This window comes from Prionailurus viverrinus, chromosome A2 (assembly GCF_022837055.1).
Source record: "Prionailurus viverrinus isolate Anna chromosome A2, UM_Priviv_1.0, whole genome shotgun sequence".
Classification (NCBI taxonomy): Eukaryota; Metazoa; Chordata; class Mammalia; order Carnivora; family Felidae; genus Prionailurus; species Prionailurus viverrinus.
In genome coordinates, this window is record NC_062562.1 from 22,654,199 (window position 1) to 22,673,280 (window position 19,082).

Sequence of the window (19,082 nt, forward strand, 5' to 3'; positions counted from 1 at the left end):
ATAGATGAGGATACGGAGGATTAGCTGGGAGCATTGGAGCAGGCATTTGTACTCCAAACTCCTCTGACTTCAGAGTCTTCACCTTAACTGCTATGTTCTAGTATCTAGCATCCTTATCATTTTAATGTTACAATGGCTTCACTAGAATGCTAGTGTTATTACTATTACTGTTGTTAGTATTTATTATCATTCACTGATACTTACTCAGCACCCATTAAGTTCCAGGTACTGTACTAAGTACTCAACATATATTGTTTCATGTACTTCTCACATCACTCACTGATAGAGAAACTATATTATCCCCAATTCGCACATTGAAAAAAAAAAAGGAAACTTAAAGAGGTTTTGGAACGTGCCCACTGGACATAACTTGTTTATTATTTTACCAACCACGGAGACTTTACCAAGTGCCTACTGTGTGCTCATCTATGTACCAGGCTTATCTAGTGCTATATTACTGGACAAGGAACTTCATAATAGTAGGATTAGGTTCATGGCTGTGGTTCAAAGACATTACGTATTTTACTATTCCATGTTTCAATTTTGTTTCTGTAATAAAACCACACAATTGCATCATGACCTTTGTCTCACCCTGAATAATATGGTGTAACTTGTATTTTATACATTTATTCAGATATACATATGTGTTGTTGCTAAGTTCAAGTACGTCTGAAGGCAGAGACCCGTTGACTGATGTTGTCCCAGAAAGTATTCTAGTGATGCATAAATGATAGTGGATGAAGCCAACACACTGCTTGAGGAATTACAGCTTATAGAGTTGCTTGGCAGATGAAATCACTTGACTAATTAGAAAATAATGCATTATGCTGTGCCTAGAAAAATCACAGCGCAGCAGAAGCGGAACTGTGTTCTGAGTTACTGTAGGCTGCCAGTCACAATAAAGCCTGTGCCTGTGTTCTTCATCTTTTTCTTTTTCCCCCCTATCCCTGCAGCCCAGAAATTGAAGCAGACCCTGGAACCTTGTGATACAGAGTATCCAGCGTTTGTCTCTGAGCGCACCATCAAGGAAACCTCAGGGAACATTGCTTGTGAAGACTGCTCTAAGTAAGCCTCCCGCCTCCTTTCTCCTCAGTGTAGAGCTCTCCCAGATGGGCCAGTGTGAATGGCGTGGTCAGGATCACAGCGAGAGATGGAAACATGGCTGCCCTCTTGTGTGAGGAAGCGTTTCCACCAGCTTGGAGGAAACATCATTTGGCTTTGTTAGAGAGATCATTTAGAATCTGGGAAGCATTCAGAGTGCTTGCGGATGCATCCTAGAATATATACGATTTTTAGTCAGGTTTGTCATTGGTTGGAAAAAGTCCTGATGGTGACATTTGTCCATTTCGGCTATCTATTGGAAAAAGATCCTTAGATGTCTTTCCTGAAGGCACGAAATCTTCAGGATTCACCAGAATCTGATGTATGGGGAATGAAATTTGGTAGCTTACTAGGCGTTTCCCTGATTGCTACTGAGTTTGGGCCTTTTTTAATGGTTTTATTGATCATCTGAGTTTCTTACCCCTTCATTCCTGTCGGCAGTTGTCTATTGGGTGGTGAATCTTTTCTTACTGATTTGGGTGTCATATGTTTTGGATACAATTTCTTTGCAGTTGTATGCTTTATATGTGTGTTTTCCTTTTCCTTCATCTGACTCTTCACTTTTTATAATGTCTTTAGATGCATAGACATTTTCTTTTATCATAATGGTGTTCTCATGTATTTTGATTCTGAACACTTTAAGGTGTTGATTTTCACATTTAGGACTTGAATCCCTCTGGAATTTATTTGTGTGTGTGGCATAAGGCAGTGTCTAATTTCATCTTTTTCAATATAGTTGCCCCGTTGACCGGCACTACTTACTGAATGGTCTTTTTTTTTTTTTTCCTAATTGATTTATTATGGCACCTGTGTCATAGGATTAGTTCTACACAGATCTGTTTCTAGGTTTTATGATTTGTCAGTAATGATGCCAACACCATATCTCTTTAATTATTATAGCTTATAGTATGACTTGATATTTAAGAGAACAAATACCTTTTCCATATAGTCTTCTAAGTTGTCTTGGCTCTTCTTGTCTCTTTACTTTTTCATGTTAATTTTGTAATCAGCTTGTTAATTTCTATGAATTATGCTATGATTTTGATTAAAATTGTGAGTTATAGATTAATTTGAAGATAATTGCTATCTTTTATAATCTTAGAACTTTTATAAACTAAGTATGTCTCCTTAGTTACAGGTCTTCTAATACAGTTTTATAATTTTATGTTAGATTTATAATTTGAAAGCTTACAGTTTTCCCTTCCAGCAGAAATGGCATACATTTAAAACTACCTTTTCTAATTGGTAATTGCTAGAATATGAGAACATCACTGATTTCTGTATGTTGAATATCTTGTATCCATTTGCTAAATGCTCTTTTAGATTTAACAGTTTGTGTGTGGCTTCTCTTGGACTTTTTTTTCATACACACTAACATCATTTGTGAAAATGTTCCTTTCTAACCTCCATACTTACTGTTTTGTTGCCTAGAAATAACTAGGATTGTTGACTAGAAGCAGTGAAAGTAGACAACTGTATCTTGTTCCTCAATTAAAGGAATTTCTTCTTGGGGCACCTGGGTGGCTCAGTCGGTTGAGCGTCCAACTTCAGCTCAGGTCATGATCTAGCAGTGTGAGTTCGAGCCCTGCGTCGGGCTCTGTGCTGACAGCTCAGAGCCTGGAGCCTGCTTCGGATTTTGTGTCTCCCTTTCTCTCTGCCCCTCCCCTGCTCATGCTCTGTCTCTCTGTCAAAAATAAAAATAAACATTAAAAAAATTAAAAGGAATTTCTTCTAATAATTCCATGTTAACTATGATGTTTGCTATGGTTTTTTTTTTTTTTATTGAGGTATAACTCACAATATCATATTAGTTTCAGGTGTACTACCTAGTGATTCAGCATGTGTAAACATTATGAAATAGTCACCACAATAAAGCTAGCCCCCATATGTCACCTTACAAAGTTAATACAATGTCATTGATTGTATTCCCCATGATGTACATTACATCCTCATGACTTACTTCTTTTAGTGCTGAAAGTTCATACTTCTCGATTCCCTGCACCCATTTCATCCCCCTCTACCCCCTTTCCCTCTGGCAACCACCAATCTGTTCTCTTCATCTATGAGTTTTGTTTTGTTTTGTTGATTTATTTTTTGGATTCCACATGTAAGTAATATCATATGGTATGCTATTGGGTTTTCTATATTGTAGTAAAATATTGATACTATTAAACTTACCATTGTAACTGTTGAAGAGATTTTGATGGTGATTTTCTTTTTAAGTTTCTTTGTTTGTTAAGTGATGTCTGTAGCCATGTGGGGATTGAACTCACCAGCCTAAGATGAAGAGTCCCATGCTCCCCTGACTGAGCCAGCCAGGCACCCCCATTGTAACTGTTTTTAAGTGCACAGTCCAAGAGCATTAAATATGTTTGCAATATTATGCAACCATAACGGTTATCCATTTCCTGAATTGCTTTAGATTTTTGGTAGTTAACCATTTATTAAGTTAAAGAAAACCTCTTCCGCGGTGTTTGTTGCTCTCATTGCTATTGTTTGGAACTTTAATGGAGGTTGGGGCAGCTGGGTGGCTCAGTTGATTAAGCATCTGACTTCGGCTCAGGTCATGATCTCATGGTTTGTGGGTTTGAGCCCCGCATCAGGCTCTGTGCTGACAGCTCAGAGCCTGGAGCCTGTTTCAGATTCTGTGTCTCCCTCCCTCTCTCTCTCTACATCCCCTGCTCATACTCTGTTTCTCTCTCTCTCAAAAATAAATAAATTAAAAAAAAAAAAAGAATGGATGTTAATTTTATCAAAACATTTTTCTACATCCATTACTAAAATAATTTTAAGATGTTGAGTTACAATAATAAAAATGTTTTAAAAAATTAAACTGTGAAATATATCAGTATATACTATAAATATCGTTTTTATGTTTATTTATTTATTTTGAGAAAGAGAGCATGAGTGAAGCAGGGAAAGAAAGAAAGGGAGAGAGAGAATTCCAGGTAGACTCCAACATGGGGCTCAATCTCACAATGGTGAAATCATGACCTGAGCAGAAGTCAAAAGTCTGATGCTTAACCAACTGAGCCACCCAGGCACCCCTATAGTATCTTCAATGGTAGATGGCTTATCTAGTGTGAAAACATGCTTTCTTTCCCAGGGTGGTCTTTCATGGTCATGATTACAAAAAACAAAAACAAAAACTATCTTGCTAGGTCCATTTGTTCATGTCATATGAATCTTTTGCATCTGTGCTCAAAAAGAAGATTGGGTTATACTTTTCCTTTCATATACTGTCATTAGGCTTTGCTATTAAGGTCATCTTATTGTCACAAAATTACTCGGATCTTAAACATTTTGTGTAAGATTAAATTATCTGCTTCTTTTAGGTTTGGTAAAATTTACCCATAAAACTACGAACGACTGATAGGTTTTTTGATTGCTTTTCTGTGTGAGTAAATTTTCAACTACTGAATTAGTTTCTTCAGTGCTTAGCTATCTCTTTGGAATTTCTGTTTCTTCTTGAAACAATTTTGGTAATTATATTTCTTAGAAAATTGCCTATTTCATACCACTCTTCACGTTTATTGCATGCATTTGTTAATAGTGTTCTTTTTTGATTAAAAATGCTGCCGTATTTGTGATTTTGCCCTTTTAAATCAATCTCTCTCCCTTCCCTTCTCTTCTCTCTTACACCCCCCCACAGCTCCTCTTCTCAACACCCCCTCCTTCCCCCTCCTTTCCTTCTCCCCTCCTTTCCCCTCTCTCCATCCACCTCCCTCCCTCTCCCTCTTTCTCTTTCACTTTCCCTCCCTCTCCTTCCCTTTCTATCTCCCTCTTCCTCTCTCTTCCTTCCACCCTCTCCCTCTGTCTCTCTCCCTCCCTCCCTAACTCCCTCCTGCATCATTTCTTCCTTCCTTTGCTCCCTCCCTCTTCTTACTAATAGAGATGTTTGCTTTTTTTCTCTTTTCAAAGAACTATCATCTAGCTTGTTAGATTTTCTCTATTGTTTCTTTGACTTTCTATTTCATTTATTTGCTTCTTATCTGTATTGTTATCCTTCTTCTGTGTTTTTGGGATTTATTCTGTTTTTTTTTAATTTTCTATCATATTGTGTTTGATGTGTAGCTTTTGCAGCTCCATTCATATACATATAATATATATATATAATTTCTCTCTGCATTTCAATTTATATAGGGCTTTCATTATTCAGCTGGGATAATTTTCTAATATGTACCATGTTTTTGATCTGTAAATTTTTAAATAGCGTTTTAAGATTTCCTAATATATGGGTTTTGAAACTATCTTTTTTTATTGATCTCTGATTAAATGACATTGCAGTCTGTATAACACATGGTTTTCAGTCTGTGCAGAGACTTGCTTTGATTTCTAGCACTTGTCCTCGTGTTTTTGAAAGCAAGTTTCATTCTCTGATAGCTCAGGAAAGGGATTAATATAGATCCATTGGGTCAAGTGTGTTAACTGTGCTTCAAAACTGTTGTTGTTCTATTTTAGATATCAGGCTCTCCCCAGGCTTATGGATTTTTACTCTCCTTCGTGTCATTCATTTTACTTTGCTTTTTATATTTGGAGGCTATATTTGGAGGCTATTATCATGGACATCCCTGTTCAAGACTGGTAAATCATTGCTATGATCAGTATGTGATCACCCACTCTATGGGAAAGTAATGTCTATTTTGTTTGCTAATAGCACAAGTACAGTGTTTCTTTGTTTGGTAATATTTCCTAGGCATGTTTTCTCCCTTCCCTCCATTTGCAACTTCCCTTCCTTCTTTCCCACTCCTTTCTTTCTTTCTTTCTTTCTTTCTTTCTTTCTTTCTTTCTTTTTTGTCCTTTTGCATTAGGATGTTGTCCTATAAATAGAATAGAGCTGGATTTGGCATTTTTATTATCTCTACTATTGGAAATTTAATATTATGATTTATTGTACTTCCTGCTAAGTTTGAATTTATTTCTACCATCATTTTATAGGCTTTCTATCCCCATGCATTTTCTTTCTTTCTTTCTTTTCTTTTTTTTCTTCCTTCCTTTGTCTTTCTTTGTCTTTATTCCTTCCTTCCTTCCTTTCTTCCTCTTCCCTCCTTTCTTCCTCTTCCTTCCTTCCTTTCTTTATCTTTCTTTCTTTTTTCTTTCTCTCTCTTTCTTGTTTCACCTTTATTTGGATCTATTGAGTTTTCTCTATTCCATTTTTCCCTTACTGGCATGTAAGTTACACACTCTTTTCTTGTGATATTTATCCATAACCTTGGTACATATTTCAGGATCTCTTCCCTCCTCCAGAACAAACTCTTAAATCTCTAACTTGGATTAACTCCCATCCCTTTCTTGTGATATTTCCTAACATTTTAACTATGTTGTGTTTTTAACCCACCAAATATGTTGTTATTATTGCCTATAGTAAATGAGATGTTTACCAATTTGTTTACTCCCTGTTTTTTAAAAACCATAGCTTCTTGTTTTACAGTACTTTAGAAATTCCTTCAGGAATGATCTAGGAGTGGTAAATTATCTCATTCTTTGTCTGAAATGCTTTATGTGCTATATATTCTGCAGTGATCATTTAACTCCATGCTATCTAAATTGAAATATTTTAAAGATACTGTTCCATTGTGTCCTGAGTGTTAGCTTTGCACCTCTATAGGTGTTCTGGTGTTTCCCCCCTCAGAGGGCTTTTAAAGGGCTTCTCTTTGATATTCCGAAGTTTCACCACCATGTGTCTAGATAGAAATTTACTTCTGTGTGCTTAAATACTTCATTCTGAGTAATTTCCTTAAACTTCAGTTCATGATTTCCTTCTGATTGTGTCTAGTCCACTGCTTAGAGTCCATTGAGTTTTTGATGTGGATGTCTTTCTCCTTACTTCTTGATGTTTTATTTGTTTCTTTTAAAAATCTGCATTCTCACATGCTTTAAAGTCGCTAAGAAAGTGAACTTTAAAATATCTGTGTATTTTTAATAAGACTTAAGAGTCTTATTCTTGAATTTTCTGTACCTAATTATAAAGACTTTTTAAGTTTGTTTTTGCACTTTAAATTAGGTGTTGGGGGCAGGGCACCAATTTCCTTGTCGCTTGTGTCTTCTTTCTTTCCTGGTAGAAAATTTGCTCATGTATTCTGTCGTCTTTGACCATGGACTGATTTTTACTATTAATTATTATTTTTGTGGGAACAGAATAGAGCTCGAGTCTCCCTTCACAGTAGATTTATAGTTGGACTTTAATCACGCATCCTGTTAGTATTGATTGCCTGTGAATTCTCGTTATGTAAGTTTTTGTGTTTAGGAGTTTCTGCATCATATAATTACAGTAAATATTTTTCCTAGGCAGCATGTAGTTTCGGCTTAAAGTTTGATTTCTCATGCTAATATTGTTTTTCCTGTTCAGACCTCAGAAGTACCAGATTATCAGCTTTTTTATACTTAGTTACAAATGTACAAGTTGGCCTTTGGTATCTTGTCTTGTAAATTTTGTATTTAAACATGCTTGTATTGTTTAACTGTTTCATACAGCATGTCTCTGTGTTTAAAAGAGAATGGCTTCCATATTGGCTTAATCCACCATGTTCCAGTTCACTGTTTGGACCACCACAAGAAACCCTGGACATACAGCAGTTTAGCACAGGAGCTGTGGAATCAGGGAGCTCAGAGTGTGAGTCCTAACTCCCGTAATCACTAGCTGTGTGACCTTGAGCAAAAACCTAAACTCTCTGAAACTCAGCTTGTTCCTGGGTAATTTGGGGGATAGTAATAGTAAGCATATCATAGGCTTATAAGAATTAAGTGGGAAGAGGCACCTTGGTGGCTTAGTAATTTGAGCATCTGACTTTGGCTCAGGTCATGATCTCACAGTCAGTGAGTTAGAGCCCTGCGTCAGGCTCTATGCTGACAGCTCTGAGCCTGGACCCTGTTTCCGATTCTGTGTCTCCCTCTCTGTCTGCTCCTTCCCTACTCACGCTCTGTCTCTGTCTCTCAAGAAACAATAAACATTACAAAAACATTTTTTTAAAGAATTAAGTGAGAAAATTTATGTTGTAAATTTAGCATGGTGCCTAGGACAGAGTAAGTTCTCAATAAACGGCCATATTTAATACTAGCATAATGCTATACTAACTGTATGCAAAGATTTTAACCCCCGTTACCTATTCTGTTAAAATGTGGGGTTTCCTTTTTATAGTCTAACATCACTTCACTACTGTAGAATTCCTGTAGTAAAAGGTACAACATATATACACCTCTGATGGCCAGAGTTCATGTATGACTTAAGTAAGGATTATTGACAAGTCATGGCACTGTGGCTCTGTGAAGTAGACTCCACTGGCTTTATAATGACTACAAACCTTTTTGACCAGAGGGATATTATATTCTTAGTAGTTAACTCCAGATTCAGTTGGCAGCCAGCATCTCTTAGTGCATGATAGGCAATCAGATTTAGTGCACTAACTTAGGTTTCTCATTTCCATTCTAAATGAGAAAACAAATAGAACCAAGATAGATGATTGCTAAGGCAAGCAATGTTTTTCCTTATTGACTTGTAATTAAAAGCCAAAAATACAAATGCAGTTTGATTAAGATTAAAGTAGGGGCACCTGGGCGGCTCAGTCTGTTAAGCATCTGACTCTTGGTTTTGGCTCAGGTCTTGATCCAGGGTGGTGAGTTCAAGCGCTGTCTTGGGCTCTGTGCTGGGCATGAAGCCTGCTTAAGAAAGATCTCTCTCTCTCTCTCTCTCTCTCTCTCTCTCTGAGGGACCAGAATGGGGACTTGTGCTTTCCCTTTCTTTTTTAGTAAACTTTTTATTGATGTGTAGCACATACAGAAAAGTGTACAAACCAGATTAATTAACTTAAACAGCACTCAGGCTGAGAAGTGAATGAACATTGCAAGCCCCTTGGAGGACCTCTTCCTGCCCCTGCTGGGTGCAGCCTCCTTTTTACCATATGACAACCACTGTCTTGAATTCTAATGTCAGTGATTGCTTTTACTTGTTTCTCACGTCTAACTTGGGAGATGGCAATCAGTTCATAAGATAGGAGGGCTGACGTATTAATGACCTTGAGGGGAGTTTCTAAGGAATCAGCTTAGAGAACAAAATAAGGCCTTAGGGGGAAAAAATATAGCCCAGGACTTTAGCGTACATTTCTTTATTGTCGGTTCTGTACTAGATACTGGGCCTCATTGTTGGGGACCAGAAGCAAATGAGGCACACACAATTCCTGCCCTCATGGAGTTTACAGATGGGTAACTAGGCAATGTCAACACTCCATGCTTAGGGCTAGGATTATTGAGTATATGTCGCATGGAAGCACAGAAGGGAGGCTTGGGGTGGTCAAGACAGGCTTCCTTAGAAGCAGTGGCATTTATTGTCGGACCACCGGGATACAAAGGAGTCAGTAGGTAAGAACATCCGGGCAGAGGGAAGAGCCATGTGTAGATAAGAGGAATTGTAGTCTGTTCACAGATTGTTAGAAGTTCAGGGAAGCTGGAACAGAGAGCTGAAGGTGAGGAGGGATGGGAAAAATGCCAGCAATAAGAGTGGCAGTGGTGATCTCTTTGGGCAGGAAGTCATGATTCAGAAGGACCATGCTGCCCACCATTCCCCTGCACAGCACACACACCCATACCGACTCTGGTCCTGATAGAGCGCAAAACCCATTTATATCCCCTCCTCCATCTCCTCCTCTTTTTAAGGGTTAGAAATCGACAGATCAGCTGGGGTAACTAGTTGAGTGAGAAACCAATCTGTGACTATTTTTTTTCTAATCCAAAAATAATCCTATAACTCTCATATCATACAAAACAGGCTCATGACAATAGTCTCAGATGCTCTTGAAGGACCAAGTCTTTTATTATCTTTTGCATATCCCTTTCCCTCTTTCCTTTCCCCATCTTATGAAAGGAAATTTGTTAGAAAATATATCTGAGTATTTCTCAAAGTATATATGAAGATAACAACTTACATTTTAAATTATCTTCGTCTTCTTGGAATGAAATATGTTAAGGAAAAAAATAATGTTATTTTGTCATCTTTCCCTTGTTGACGGCTGGTAGATATTTCAGGACAATGGCCTACACGTTTGCTGTCAACCAGGAAGCTGAATTCACACGTCTGTTTTACATCTAATTCCTGTAGAAATTTGTCAACCTCTGCCTGGAAAGAGTGAGATTCTACAGGACTGGTTCTCTAAGACAATTACTAATTCTTGACCAACTTTGTAGGTAACTTCAGGTCAGGGGCAGTGACATTCAAAAATAACACAATTCTGCAGCCTTTGGCCAGGAGTGAGTTGGAAACGGAGTTTGGTGAAAATTATAGCATTTCAGAAATTACGCACTAAGATCTTTTTCAAAGAAAAACATCTCGCCTCCCGCAATGGAACATACAAAACTGTGTCCATTACAAACCCTTCTCAAGGCAGCGATTACTTTCCTCCACAAGCAATGGCAAACCATAGAGTAGCGATCCCAGGGAACTGTGCGCTTCCCACGGGAACATGCCTCATGCTGCATGTTGCTGTGGACTGTCACCAACAATCTGCCCATCTCTTAGAAGCGATCAGATGTCCTTGCTGCTTAAACATGTTGCTAGAACTCAGGAAACCATGTCAGGTGGTTCTGGCCGTATCGTCCAAGTCTTTCTGGTCTCCGGTAATCTTTGAAGACCGACTGCTCCTAACTCTGTTTTTGTGCCTGTTTCCAGAATCACTCGATGGTTTTATATGGAAAATACATCAAGAGGTGACTCAGTTGCTCTACATAGAAACCTTCAAATTGGCAACTCTAGAAGTGGACATCTAGCCGTCAATGCCATAGACAGCTATAGTATAACAGAAGGACAGTATGCAATGTTTAAAAAAGGATTTTCAAAAATATAGGGTTTATTAAGAATGCAGGAGCCTAAAAGAAAATAAGAATTTACATAAGAATGTCATTAGGGTTGGTGGTTTGGCTGCGTTAACCAATAATTTTCGTCATTCAATATCCCACTGATTATTAAATTAATCTGTTATTCAAACAGCAATCGAAAACAACTCAGCCCATATTTTCTGGGCATTTGTGACTGTCAACAAGTTGAACAAAATTGGGGATCTAAAGAGAATGTAATGTTTTACTATTTTCCAATACGTTTCTCTCCTTCTTGATACCCTCCCAGCCTTTGCTGAGACGGGGATCCACTTGGAATGAAAATCAACTGCTAAATTAACTACTTCTAGCCTGTTAAGAAAAATAATTAATCAAGAGTAAAGGGGAACATGTGTAACGCATACAACGCCTGAGCTTTAAAAACCTTGTCACGTTACAATGCTGGCAAGATATTCATTTTTTAAGGCAAATTAGATTTTTTTTTGGTGTGTGTGTGTGTGTGTGTGTGTGTGTGTGTGTGTATAAATGTGTGCGGATGTCCTTTTTTTGGGGGGGATGGTATCACTCATCGCTTTTCATAAAAATTATGTTGCCATCAGTTTCACTTTGGGATCAGAACGCAAGCTTTGCTCATCTTCTTGGAAGCCCCGAAAGCTGTGGCTACACTTTTCCTTCTCTCATCACTTCTCCCCATGAGCCTTTCATTTGTCCGCTAAACTGAAAGAAAGTAATTGGTCTCGAAGCTGCGTTGACATGTTTCGTGGGCTCCAGTTCAGAGAACCATCGTTCAGGGATTCCATTTTCCTGCAAACTTCTCCAATTTCCTGTTGGGGTCTCACACTGGGTGGGCGTTTTACCGCAAGTCTTCAGACTGTTCCCAGCGAATGCCCTGCAGGTGTTCTTACCAGTGGGCCTTCTGGAAACGACCTGTAAAATGGATCCATTGCACAGTGGGGACACGGTGCCTTCCTGAGTCAAGGCTAAGAGGCTGGGCTCTGGGGCTGGACTACAGTCTGGGCTATCACACTTAATCATGCAAGATTTTAATCAGTTATTTAAATGTTCTGGGCTCTGCTCATCTCCCCAAGGACCTGCCTCATAGGATCTCTGTGTGGGTTAAAAAAAAAAAAAGTATAACCCTCATAGTTAGCACAGTGCCCAGCACAGAGTAAATGCTGCATAAATGGGAGATATTTTTATAGAGCACAATCCACAAACCCATCTGTGTTGACAGGGATGTAGGAAAACCACAGAACTCCAGTCAGGCTCTTCTTCCAGATTTCTTAGCCCGGAAGGTAAAACTAATAGTTTCAATCAGGAAAAGTAGTTGGTGAGGTTTTTGCTCCAATGAGACTGTCCTAGATAAAGTGGATCTTGGATTTTTGCCACTTCTTGGATCTACTTGAGCTCTTGGTTCGTTAAAAAAAAAAAAATATTTTTGGAAATCTGAATTAAGGACTACACATATTCAATAGTGATCAGATACTTCATTACACAAATTGGACACAGGCTTTGCCAGTGGGAGTACATTAGTGTCATGAATAATGTAATTTGTAGGCGTTAAAATGTAACAGTTTTAACCACTTAATTTGCAAGCATACACTAATTTGTTGAAATATTTTTGTATCTCCTGCTCTATAGATTCTTGCCAAACTACTGTACTCAATCTTGTTTAAAATGTGTAAATAAATGTGATTCAATTTCCCATGAAATAATCATTGGCCCTTTCCAACGGGCTTAGTTCACTTCTAAACAAGACAACTTTCCATTCTACAATGAGATTAACACCAAAGGTCAAATTCTTCCCTTTGGAGATTGAGAGTGGTGCATTTTTTTTTCTCCAAATTTTCCCTTGGTGTCATTTACTCACTTACACCTTGCCATGTTGGCTGGTAATATACAGAGCTGTGTCCCTTTGAATTTTACAGTGTCACACCCCAGCTGTGGTGGAGGAAAGCCAGCCACCTCCTCCTTGCTTGGTGCTTGCTTCCTGTTCTACAGCTCAGAAAGGTGGTAGGAATAACTTCTGGATCCTAAAAGCAATTCCTTTCCAACACAAAAGATTTAAAACATGAATATGCAATCTGGAAGCTTCTCAACACTTGGTCATCTAATGTTGAGAATGTGCCACTCATCCCTTACCCTTAATAAAGGGCCGCCTTCTTTTCATATTATGGGTATGGTGCCAGGTTTGAATAATTCAATACTGGCTCTTACAGTCAACAACCTAGTTAGTGCTGTGTGTGTGTGGTTGCTAAAAACATGCTGGCTTTAAACTTTAAAAAAAGGGGAAAGGGAGGTAAATGCTTATCGTGGGAGCTGTATTTTGAATTGTTGAAATAGTGCCGGAAGATGAAAATATGTCCCGGAGGCATTAGAATAATTGGGATTAAAACCTCTGGTTGAATTTCCTACCAGTTCTTCTGGATCTCAACTCAATGAGGTACTTTAGTGGAGACCGGACTTCACTGATTCTTTCTCAGATGCTCAAAGGAAGAAAGGTGCCCTATTGCAAACACAAGGACGATTACAACTTTGAGGTTCCAGATAGAATGGTGGTTGTGTAGATGTTGCTATCTTTACTTGCCCTTTGATAATCAGTATTTGGAGAGGTTTTAGTACAGGAAATGTTGTAAATTACTGTTTTCCCTCGCGAGTCCGTGATGCAAAATGAGAGGGGCGCATGTCTGTAATGAGTAGGCAGGTCTCTACCTGACATGAATGAGTCTCACAATTTCCCATTTGTGCATTTCTTAATGTGTGGGAAAGCGGGGTGGGAGCATATGTAAGTTTGGCTGGGCTCACAACACAGTGAGGCTTTCCTCTTCCATGCCGGAGGGTAGGAGACCAGCATAGCCAAGGAGTATTTTTAGAATGTTTATTTGCATGGGGAATGGAGGAGTGCAGAGCTGTGTCCACACCATTGACGTTTTCGAGCTGCATTTCTGCGGTGCATTGTCTCCATCCCAATGGCTGTTTGTGCTGTGACACCCACCATCCCCACCTCAAAGAGCAGTCTGTGTTCCTCCCTTGGGCTGCCCCGTGCTGCACCTGAAGTGGCTTAGCAAGTTGCCAAAACCCTATAGATGTGTGTTTATTAACTCTCCAGCTTGCCCTCCATTTGTTTAGCTTGGAAAGAGTTTATATATTCCTATGGGTATTAAAAACCCATCTGATGTATTAAAGGAGCTCAAAGGATCAAAGCAGAAATGCTGCTTGAAATGCAGCATATTGAATATAGACATAAAATTTCTAGACACGAACCACTTTTTCACAGGACATTTTGTATACTCAAGAAGGGAATTCATTTTTTAATGATCAGCTTTTCTTCGAGACTTGGCATTTCTCTCTCTCTCTCTCTCTCTCTCTCTCTCTCTTTCAGGTGACCTCCACTTCCACCTTTTTAGGATTGCTTATGATTTTGACAGGAAAACCCCTTGGCAACCTAGGGTGGAGGCAAGCATTAACCTCAGTACCACCTTTCATGCCTAGGAAGATATAGCCCAAGATCCTTAACAAACACATCAGCCACTGGTTAATGACCAAGGTTCTTTGCGCATTGGGAAGAAAAATGGGTGGAGAGGTTATAAGATGAGGATCAGAATCACCCATGGTCCACATATCTAGAGGTGTAAGTGATCAGTCAGAGTGATGTGGGAGAAATTCTCAGGCTAGAATCTTTATAGCAGATGCTTCTCAAACAAAACTCTCTGCTACTGACTTTTAGAAAACAAATTATATATTTCAGGAATGATTCCATTTCTGTTGAAGTACGTGGCTCCTGCAGTCCTGCATTATTTGAGTACATCCCAGCCTGTATGAGAATTTATACATGATTTCTGTGTATTGAATGTCTGCTTTTTGCTAAGCGCTTCATATCTATTTCCATGTATCTTGTTCTTCCCATTTGTTCGTTTCTTCTGCATTTTGCCAAGTAGGAACCTGAGGCTCAGAGGAGTTAAGCCCTTGACCAGTGTTACAGAGCTGCTAAATTCTAGATTTGGGTTAGATCAGCATCTTCCTGACACTGAAGCCTGATAGAGAATTCCTCTGGCATCCAGGAAAAAGCCTCTCCATCATAGTACCAAGTCACCTATGTCAGACCGAGTTTGTCTCACCGTGAAGGTTTATTTGGGAAACTGACAGTTGTACCAATTCATTTGATCCATGGGAAGAAATTACAAACATCCAATTTGACAAGAGCCATATACTTCCTGAATACCAGTTTCGTGCAATTCTCCATCTGACCTACTTGGAGGGTTTCTTGCAGTGCCTGGTGCATTGCTGTTTAAGCATGTGTTTCTTTGTCTTCCTCACACACCAAATCAGGTGAAATAGGCTGGAACAGTGGTAAAAAGTAGTTCAGGCTTTGGTGTCGTCATGCAAACCTGGGTTTGAATTCTTAATCCCATGACTTCCTAACTGGGTGACCTTTGCCTGTGAGTGAATTACCCATCTTAGTTGCCATCTGGTCATCTGAAAGATGACGATGCTAATAGTGTCTACAGGGGGGCTGGGTTGATGTGACTATTACAAGGTACAATTATTTTTTTTTTTTAATTTTTTTTTCAACGTTTATTTATTTTTGGGACAGAGAGAGACAGAGCATGAACGGGGGAGGGGCAGAGAGAGAGGGAGACACAGAATCGGAAACAGGCTCCAGGCTCTGAGCCATCAGCCCAGAGCCCGATGCGGGGCTCGAACTCCCGGACCGCGAGATCGTGACCTGGCTGAAGTCGGACGCTTAACCGACTGCGCCACCCAGGCGCCCCCAATTATTTTTAAAAAGCTTCATCCAGCCCCTGGCATTTAGTTGGTATTCAATGGCTCAGTCTTCTACTGAATTCAATATAGATGGGGCATGTCATGTTAATTCCTGTATTCTTAGCACTTAAAATACAGCTTTGCATGTAAAATAGTATTCAGAAAAGTGTTGATTGAGATAGAGTTTCCCAAGAGCCTTGTAAGTGAGCAACAGAGGACAGGGTGTGTTTGTAATTCCAGTAGCTGAGACACCTGTTATTTTGTATGATATTTGAAAACAAATATGTGTGTGTTTTGGAAACAACTAAAAGCTCATATTACCCAGAGCAAAAAGAGAACTTTGTGATTCTCCTTAGGAAAAGAGAAGATGGTCCAGAGAAGGGAAGATGCTTGCCTAATGTCCCACAGGGAAAAAGCAGCTGATTCCAAATGCAAAGCCCAGGCGACAGCCTATTAAGAATTTTTCTCTGTCACATTGCTTCTTCTCCATAGCTGATAATTTTTTATAATTTTTTTAACGTTTATTCATTTTTTGAGAGAGAGAGACAGAGCATGAGCCGGGAAGGGGCAGAGAGAGGGAGACACAGAATCTGAAGCAGGCTCCAGGCTCTGAGCTGTCCACACAGAGCCCATTGCGGGGTTCGAACTCACGAACTCCGAGATCATGACCTGAGCTGAAGTTGGAAGCTCAACCGACTGACCAACCCAGGCACCCCAATAGCTGATAATTTTTTAAGTAACTATTAACTGACTGAATGCATAAATAAAATACGATATACAAATATAGTAAGTAATTCAAATAGTATGTGAGGATATGCAGTGAGAATTGGATCTCCCCCATAGCTGGTAACTTTTAAAATAACTATTAACTAAACACATAAATAAGCGATTATACAAAGTATGATATACAAATATAGTCAATAATTCAAATAGTGTAAGGATATGCAGTGAGAATGAAATCTCCCACCACCCATTACCCCTGAATCCTGTCTAGAGGACAGCCATTGTTTCTAGGTCCTAGTGCACCCGTCCAAGGATGTCTTATGCAAATAAAAGCACACATTTTTTAATACCACTCATTTTTTTCTACAGGAATGAGAACATAGTATACATACTGTACTTCACTTTTTTTCCACCTGATATATCTGAAACTATCTTTACATCATTACATAGATTTGTTTTTTTATTAAAAAAAGGGGGGGTGGTTACCTGAGATTCCATTGGGAGGGATATTTTCATTTAACCCAAATTAGACCCCAAACATTGGCTACTTGAAGCAGAGTAGAAAGGAATGTTTTCATGCACTATGTAATTTATTTGTATGGTAAATGACGAGAAGAATTGATGGGTCAAAGTGTACGCATATTTGTGATTTTGATATATCCTGCAGAAATGCACTGTGGTGATGTGAAGCCAATTTGCATTCCTAAATCCTCATGAAGGATTTATGTTAGTTATACTCTTACCGGCATAGCGCATTACCAAAATGTTGTGTCCTTTGCCAATCTGGGAGATGAAAAATGGAATATCATTGTTATCTTAACTCTGCTTTTAATGACTGAGGCCAAATATATTTTCTATGTTTTAAAGCCACTTACATTTCTCCCTCTGTAGGTTCTCTAATTATGCCCTTACTTCTCTTTTCCTCTTACTAGTCTGTTGGTATTCTCTTCTTTTAAGATATTCGACTTTTATATTGAACTTATAGAATAACAATATTAACTGTTTTTTAGCCCACGTATTATATGAAAAACAGAGCTCATCATAATGATTTTGTCATTACAAAGTCATACATGGCCTTATGGAAATGGTAGAGAATTACCTGTAGTCTCGTCCTCCAGAAGCAAAACCACTGATAGACGTTTGCTGTTTGCTTTCATTCATGTTTTCTGTAAATTATTTTTGTTTTATTTTGTTTTTCAAAAATGGCACAATATTATAAATATTATTTTATAACGTGCTTTTTTAAAATTTGAAACATCATGAGCATATGTTACTGCCCTGAAATAAATCTGCAACATAAATTCTTAAAATAACGACACGGTGTGTAGGTTTACTAGTTTCCTTAACCAGCCCCATTTAGGCTGTTCATAATATTTGCTGTATAAGCAATGACATCACAAATGAATGTCTTTACTCTTAAAACTCCATGTATCCATGTAATGATACTTTTAGTATCAATTCCTAGAAGTAAAAGAGTCTGGAACCATTCTTTGTGAAGATAAATCTTGATGACAGTTAGTTTTCATGCTACAGATAAATAAATGTTTATTTTTCTTTTGATTCCTTTTTCTGTTGCTTATTTTCAGGGATATGATGTAACTTTTATAAAGAATAGATAATAGAGGGGCGCCTGGGTGGCGCAGTCGGTTAAGCGTCCGACTTCAGCCAGGTCACGATCTCGCGGTCCCTGAGTTTGAGCCCCGCGTCAGGCTCTGGGCTGATGGCTCAGAGCCTGGAGCCTGTTTCCGATTCTGTGTCTCCCTCTCTCTCTGCCCCTCCCCCGTTCATGCTCTGTCTCTCTTTGTCTCAAAAATAAACAAACATTGAAAAAAAAAATTAAAAAAAAAAAAAAAAAGAATAGATAATAGAGAGAAGTTACTTTCCAAAACACCGGCTCCAGGAAGATGTGGTGCCAGCTGAGGGTGGAAACTTAATTTGGTTTAAGCTTTTATTTCTTATAAGGTGATAGAGGAGAAGCCTGTTTGCAATTTAGCCTAAGACGTAAGAAAAACAGAAAGTACAGTAGTGATAGACAGGTTTACACAGTTAATACTTTTGTTAGTAATCATTTATAAACCTCCTTAGATGATTTTTTTAAGGCCACTTTTAACAAAAAGTATCGACTTCTAGTGGGGTGCCAAGTTAATTACTTCAACTTAATAAGCAACACTGAAATGACGTTACACAGGCTGGTGGAGGGGGTCACAGAAAAATGAGCTTCAGAAACACTTTCTGAATGTGTGAGCATGGCTGTAAGTACAACCGATCAGGAAAATTAAAGCAACATGAAAAATTGTTGAGATTAATGAGCCTTGATGAAAACAGGATAAAGTGCTCAGGTGTATAAATTCACACAGTTCTCTGAGCTGGCCTCTGTGGTCCAGAATGCTTATTTAGCCTACAGTCCGTCTCTCCAATAAATTATGCTAATGCTATTGATTCCAACCATTTCCTGACTAGGCTATTCATCACCTCTTGTGTCTCTGCACAGCCTTCAAATGCATGCCTATCAAGCTTGGAAAACTGAATTGGTTTTTAAGAAAGGAGGCAAAACAAATAATACGCAACCTTGTTTTCTAGGCTTGCAAATTGCATGCCAGGAAAGAAAGATGGATGGTCAGGGTATCTAGGATCAATCTAAAAATGCTCTTTGCCACGTCTCTACATATTAG

General features: G+C 38.7%; 1 protein-coding gene across 1 annotated transcript in view; it reads left to right on the forward strand.

The window, feature by feature from the left end:
- CACNA2D3 (calcium voltage-gated channel auxiliary subunit alpha2delta 3) overlaps positions 1-19,082 on the forward strand; it is an 865,909-nt gene that overhangs the window by 812,215 nt on the left and 34,612 nt on the right. The window contains exon 34 of the mRNA XM_047850751.1: positions 954-1,065. Within this exon, the coding sequence (XP_047706707.1) occupies positions 954-1,065 (112 nt within the window). The remainder of the gene's footprint in view (positions 1-953; positions 1,066-19,082) is intronic.